Source organism: Microcaecilia unicolor, chromosome 2 (assembly GCF_901765095.1).
Source record: "Microcaecilia unicolor chromosome 2, aMicUni1.1, whole genome shotgun sequence".
Lineage (NCBI taxonomy): Eukaryota > Metazoa > Chordata > Amphibia > Gymnophiona > Siphonopidae > Microcaecilia > Microcaecilia unicolor.
In genome coordinates, this window is record NC_044032.1 from 498593345 (window position 1) to 498599344 (window position 6000).

At 40.2% G+C, this 6000-nt stretch overlaps 1 protein-coding gene across 3 annotated transcripts in view; it reads left to right on the forward strand.

Annotated features, from left to right (window-relative positions):
• AFAP1 (actin filament associated protein 1) overlaps positions 1-1666 on the forward strand; it is a 388894-nt gene extending 387228 nt beyond the window's left edge. For all 3 annotated transcript variants that reach the window (XM_030191154.1, XM_030191156.1, XM_030191155.1), the window contains one exon: positions 157-1666. In XM_030191154.1, the coding sequence (XP_030047014.1) occupies positions 157-183 (27 nt within the window). In that variant the 3' untranslated portion in view covers positions 184-1666. The remainder of the gene's footprint in view (positions 1-156) is intronic.
• Positions 1667-6000: the final 4334 nt, after the last annotated feature.

The window sequence follows — 6000 nt, forward strand, 5'->3', positions numbered from 1 at the left end:
TGTTTGGCCAGGCTAGAAATTAATTTACAGTATGCAGATTAGAAAAAAAATTGACCTTGTTTAAAAAATATATGATTGCACCATATTTGGCTGTGATTTTTTTTTGCCTGAAAACATTATCTAATCAATATTGTTTTTTTTTTTTTTTTTTCCTAGGAATGGGAGTTAAAGAATGGAACATAAACATGCAAAATAGGTGAACTCTATCATCAGTTTTATACAGATGGACCAAGATTAGATGGCGGTGCGGCATATCATTTCAGATTGCCTTCCCGGTGCTATCATTTAAAGAATCCCCACTGGGTCCTCATTTACTGAGTTTTTTTTTTTCTTTGTTAGCTCATTGTGCCCTATTTATCTTTCTTTCCTTGTACCACTTCTGAGTCCATCTTCAGTTGTTTAAAAGACTATAGAAGTAACTTGGATGAATCATTTACTCGTAATTAAAACCTGTTTTTTAAAGTAGGTAAGCAAACAGCTTTAGGTAAGTTACAATATAAATGTTAGAGGAAAAAAGTAGGGCAGGCACACATTTTTATACCAAAATGAACTCCTTTTGTTTACATGTTCTTTAGCAATATAAGGATAAAACTTTCATGTTGGATCTCATGATCTGCATTACCGAGGTTGCACCACACACCTGTGGATAGAGGCACAGCACTTAAGGAATCTTGCTTATGAACATTTCATTGGTGACAGCCTATGCTTATGTCAAAATTCTGAACCATGCTTCTCTCTGGGCATGGCATAATCAAGCTGAACTGTCAACAAAGATGCTTTGCCCACCGCAACTCTGTCACGGATCCTCCTAACCACTGTAGGTAATGGGTTGATTGCACAGCGCTGTGAAGCACATTTTGTTAGTTTTTTTTTTAATGCATACACAGGATCAAAGAGTGCTGCCATGCTTAACCTGCCTTTTCATATGTTTATATTATTGTTAAACATCTGTTACAAATTCTAAAGTCTCTGGTTATGGAGCCACTTGCTTTGGGGGAAAGACGACAATGTAGCTGTTATAGATGAACATGCTCAACCTAGCCCAGGATTCCCCCTCTGAGTTGTCCGGTTGTGACACTTGTTTTACCCAAGAGATCACAACCAAAAATCACTGCAAGGCATTTACTTGCACTGAAATATTCATGAACTGCTTTGGTGTTTTGGCTTAAGAGACACTCCCTAACTACAGATAGCTCAAGGTCTATTCAAGACTGGGGGGGGGGGGGGGGGGCGGGGGGACAGTTGTCCATTAAATTGAAATGTCTGAAAAATAGCTTCTGTGCTGCATTTATTAAGATTTGTAGAAGTAAAGGTTAACAAGCGGTATCCAATACCTTTAGTGGACTAATCACACATTTCTGATTAACTTTCATAAGCTCCAGTAACCTTGCTTTAGCAGATCTACTGGATCAATGAGCTTGCTATTTGGATATGAAAAGGAAGGATCAAAAACTAACCAAGAAATCAAAATCAAAATAATCATATACAGAGGGAGAGGAGGAACACTGTGTCTTCAGTTATTAAACCAGACATGTTCTCCTCTAGCTGTATTCTCTCGTGGCCCTCAGTATAGAACATGACTGGAGATAAGGATCATAATGCCCGTGTGCTGTACCTAGCATAATCCACAGTAACATAGTAAATGACAGCAGCTAAAGACCCTCCCAACAAGGCAGCCAGAGTTGTACCTGCTGCTCTGTGCAGGTTATACCCGAAGAGGTTTAATTGACAGGAGACAGCATCACATGACAAGGCTGAAGCCCTAGCTGCCATCTTGATACACTCAAACCAAAGCAAACTATTGGCTTATTTCTAATAAGCATTTGCTGTTGTTTTGGGTGACTCAATATAGACTGAAGCTGTCCCTAATAAGGAAACGGAGCAGCTTTCTTCAGGATCAACCTCATTTACCATAACTTAATGGCCATTTGTGTTTATTTTTGCAGAGAGTTTAAGGAAAATATCATTTAGCGACAGTGCCACAAAACATGAGCCTCTAGCACAAAAAAGGAGAGATTACAGGCAACAAACTTTTAAAAAAACACACACAAATTATTTCACCTCATCAATATAATTTTCTAACTCTATCCAGAGCTCTATCAAAAATAGATGAAATTTATAACTGAAGAGCCAATCCCAGTTTTTCAACCAAGGAGCCCCCACTTGTTTCTTTATCAGACTAACTGCTTATGGATCTTTAAAACAAAGTTAAGAAACTAAGAGGCACAAACATCTTTTAAAAAGTGGATTCAAAACTAATTTCCAACGTGAAGGAAGCCACATTTGAACAGATAGAAGGATATAATGGAAAAAGAAATTGGGGGATTAAAAAATTACTCGACAAGTCTATGGGTAAAAGTACATGATCGGTCCTGGGAGCAGGAAGAGGATGGGGAATGAACAACTTCTATAGTTTGTTATTCAAATCCATATCGGGTAATTCTATAAATTAGTACCTCAGTCAAGACATCCAAATATCATGTGCTTAGGGCTAGATTTTATATATGGTGCCGAAAAAAAGCATTATTCTATATGCCACGCTTAAAGTTAGGAGCGGTTTATAGAATAGTGCTTATGCTCAGGAATCGAACCTAACTATAGGCGCAACCATTTGCACCAGCTGAAATGTGCATTAATTTTAGGAACACCCCTGTTACACCCATGACCCTCCCATTTCTGTTCCCCTTTTTGCAGGTCACATGTAAATTTATACGCTTAAATGCTAATTAAATTTAATTAGTGCCAATAATTGCTTGTTAAAAAGCCAAGCATTGGCACAAATTAAATTGGGCACACGCAAATTTGACTGTGCAGTTTTTGGCGACTATAGGATTAAGGCGTTAGTGTCAATTCTATAGTGGCACCTTGGCACCAAGATTCTGTTCAAATATACTAGTGTAAGCTGGCATTAGTGGACCCATGTTTAGACATGTCCTCTTATGCCGTGTCAATGGCATACGTTGACATATAATTTATAGTGTTCTATAAAATGTGCATGTAACTGGAAGACACGTCCGTACTCTGCTCGCATGTACCCCCCTGTTGCAGTTAGGTGGTACCTTATGGAATATCGTCTAGCGCACGTAGGCGCCTGTCAGTAACGCTTACCTCTAGGCTCCAGCTTATAGAATTACCCCACATGAACATAAGAGTAGCCATACTGGCTTAGACCAATGGTCCATCTAGCCCAGTGTCCTGTTTTCCAAACAGTGGCCAAGCCAGGTCACAAGTACCTGGCAGAAACCCAAATTGTGGCAACACTCCATACTACAAATCCCAGGGCAAGCAGTTGCTTCCCATGTTTGCCTCAATAGCAGATTATGGACTTTTCTTCCAGGAATTTGTCCAAACCTTTTTTTAAACCCAGATACGCTAACCGCTGTTACCACATCCTCCGGCAAAGAGTTCCAGCTTAACTATTCGTTGAGTGAAAAAATATTTCCTCATAAGTATTTCCATGTAACTTCCTCAACTGTGCCCTAGTCTTTGTACTTTTGGAACGAGTACAAAATCGGTTTACTTCTACTCGTTCTACACCACTCAGGATTTTGTAGACCTCAATCATATCTCCCCTCATCCATCTCTTTTCCAAGCTGAAGAGCCCTAACCTCTTTAGTCTTTCCTCATACGAGAGGAGTTCCATCCCCTTTTGTTTTGTCCTCAAAAATTACAACAGACATAAATCTCTGTGGGTAGTTTTCAAGAGACCAATGCAAAAATAATCATCTACTACTGCAAAGCCCACGTGTAAAAATTGCATGCGGGGTTTCTAACATCATGGCCAGTTTGATTACCTACCACTTAGTTTGTCAAGTGTTAGTGTTTATCATGACTGAGGTAGGAATGAACCAGTTTTTAAACAGTAGGGATTGTGTTTGGGGACTTATGTCACACTCAATGCCGACTTTGTGGTTCATGAGATTTGGAATCCAAAATCCTACCATCCACAGGTTGCATGCACGTAATGGTAGCTTCTGAATAGTCAATCTAGGGCAGCTTCCCACATGTGCCTAACAGCTTCTACCTCACTGCATGTTCATTCCTCACTAGCTCTGAAAACAAAGAAGAAGCTGTCTTTTTTTTCTGCAGCGTATTGGTAAAAATCACTGCATATTGATTTGTGGATCCCTTTACTACCTACATCTAGAGTTTTTAAGAAAGCAAAGAAAAATACACGCATTGCTTATTTCAAAAAGAAGAAAACCTGATTAAAACCTTTAATACACAAAAAATGGGAGAAAACCTGGCACATGAAGTCCTTACTGACTTTGTTGGTGTTAAATAGCTCTTCTTAAAATTTGCTGGGATTTGAAGGCTTAGCAGAAAAACGATAGTAGAAAGAAGTTTCAACAGGTTTTCCAAAACAGCATTTGCAGGGGGTAATTTGTTTAACAAAACACTTATGTATCAAGTCCAAAAAGGTACCTATTTTGTAAAGGCAACATAGGTGTCTGTGTGACTTTACAAAATACACTCCCAAAACCAGGTCCAGTAGCACATAAAATTCTTGTGCACAAATGTGCGTGTACCGTATAAAGGCAGTTCCGTAAACCAGGCAGCCATATTTACACACCCCTTGCACGTAAGTGTATCGAGTACTGGCATTTACACAGGTAAATGACCCAGGGCCACTGAGAGGGGGGGGGGTAGGGGGGCAAGATTCCCCGGGCCCGGCCTCTCAGGGGTGCCCGGTTCCGGGCTGTGTCTTTCTCCAGCTCCTGTGTGTCAGGCCTGACCTGGGTGATTGCGTTAATGCGATTGTCCGGATCCCGGTATACAAGAGCAGTGAGACTGACAGACTGGGGGAAGAGAAGACACAGGAAGGTAAGGGGGGGGGGGGGGGGCAGCACCAGCCCTGAAATACCAGAACTACCAGCAGGGCACTAAGCACTATTTTGTAAGGGCTCTGTAAATTACATAGCATTTAAATGCAAGGGGATGCATAGGTGGGCGGGGCTATCACTTACGCATGTAACGTACAGCATATTATGAGTCATGCATGACCATGCTGCATAATTTTGCCAGGTACATGGCTGGTGTAACTGCAGATGCATAAATTTAAGGTGCAGTGCACTGCTACCGGGTTACACTGGGCACTCAGGTGCCATTCTGGAATAGGCTCCCACCTAAATGGAGGCATCCAGTTGTAGAATTGCCCCTGCGCACGCACCTGTATATCGGTGGTTCTCAAACATGTCCTGGGGGATCCCAGGTTTTCAGGATATCCACAAGGAACATTTATGATAAAGATTTGCATGTACCTCCTCCACCGCATGCAAATCTCTCTCATGAATGTTCCTTGTGGATATCCTGAAAACCTGGGATCCCCCAGGACAGATTTGGGAACCACTGCTGTATATTGTATCAAATACATAGACACATTGCAGCTCTGCCCTAGCCATGCCCCCAGGAACACCTTCACACCATCTTGTACTGTAGGTGCACGTACTTGTATACTCAGAAAAGGCCATGCAGGTGTATAAAAGGCCTTTTCAAGCCAAAAAAAATATTTTATAAAAATTCTCCCCCCCCCCCCCCCAAAAAAAAGAAAAGTTTCCTAGGTAAAGCAGATAATCAGAGACTTCAGGTATTAGTTACCCCAGAATTGTTTTGAGAAAAATATGATACAAAATGAAAACAATTAGTTTTGGCTATTTGTTCAAAATATATTATTTATTTGTACATTATCAATAAATGTTGTTCTTTTTAATTTATATCTGTATAGTTGATGCAAACTAGGCCTGTGAAATGTTTGTGAGAGAAAACGTTCTCATTGGTATCATAGCCATCATTTGTGCTACTTGTCACATTAATTGAAGGTCTATTTTTCCAGACATCGATTCAGAAACCCTTTTTTTGTTGTTGTTTTGATAATCATGGAGCAAGTTCTATAAATGCAGCACAAAATTTAATGCACAAACAGCCTGGCATGTAAAGTTGGCTTTTGCACACATTTTAATGTATGAAATTTTTTTATTTGTATTTTTATTAAAGGAACGC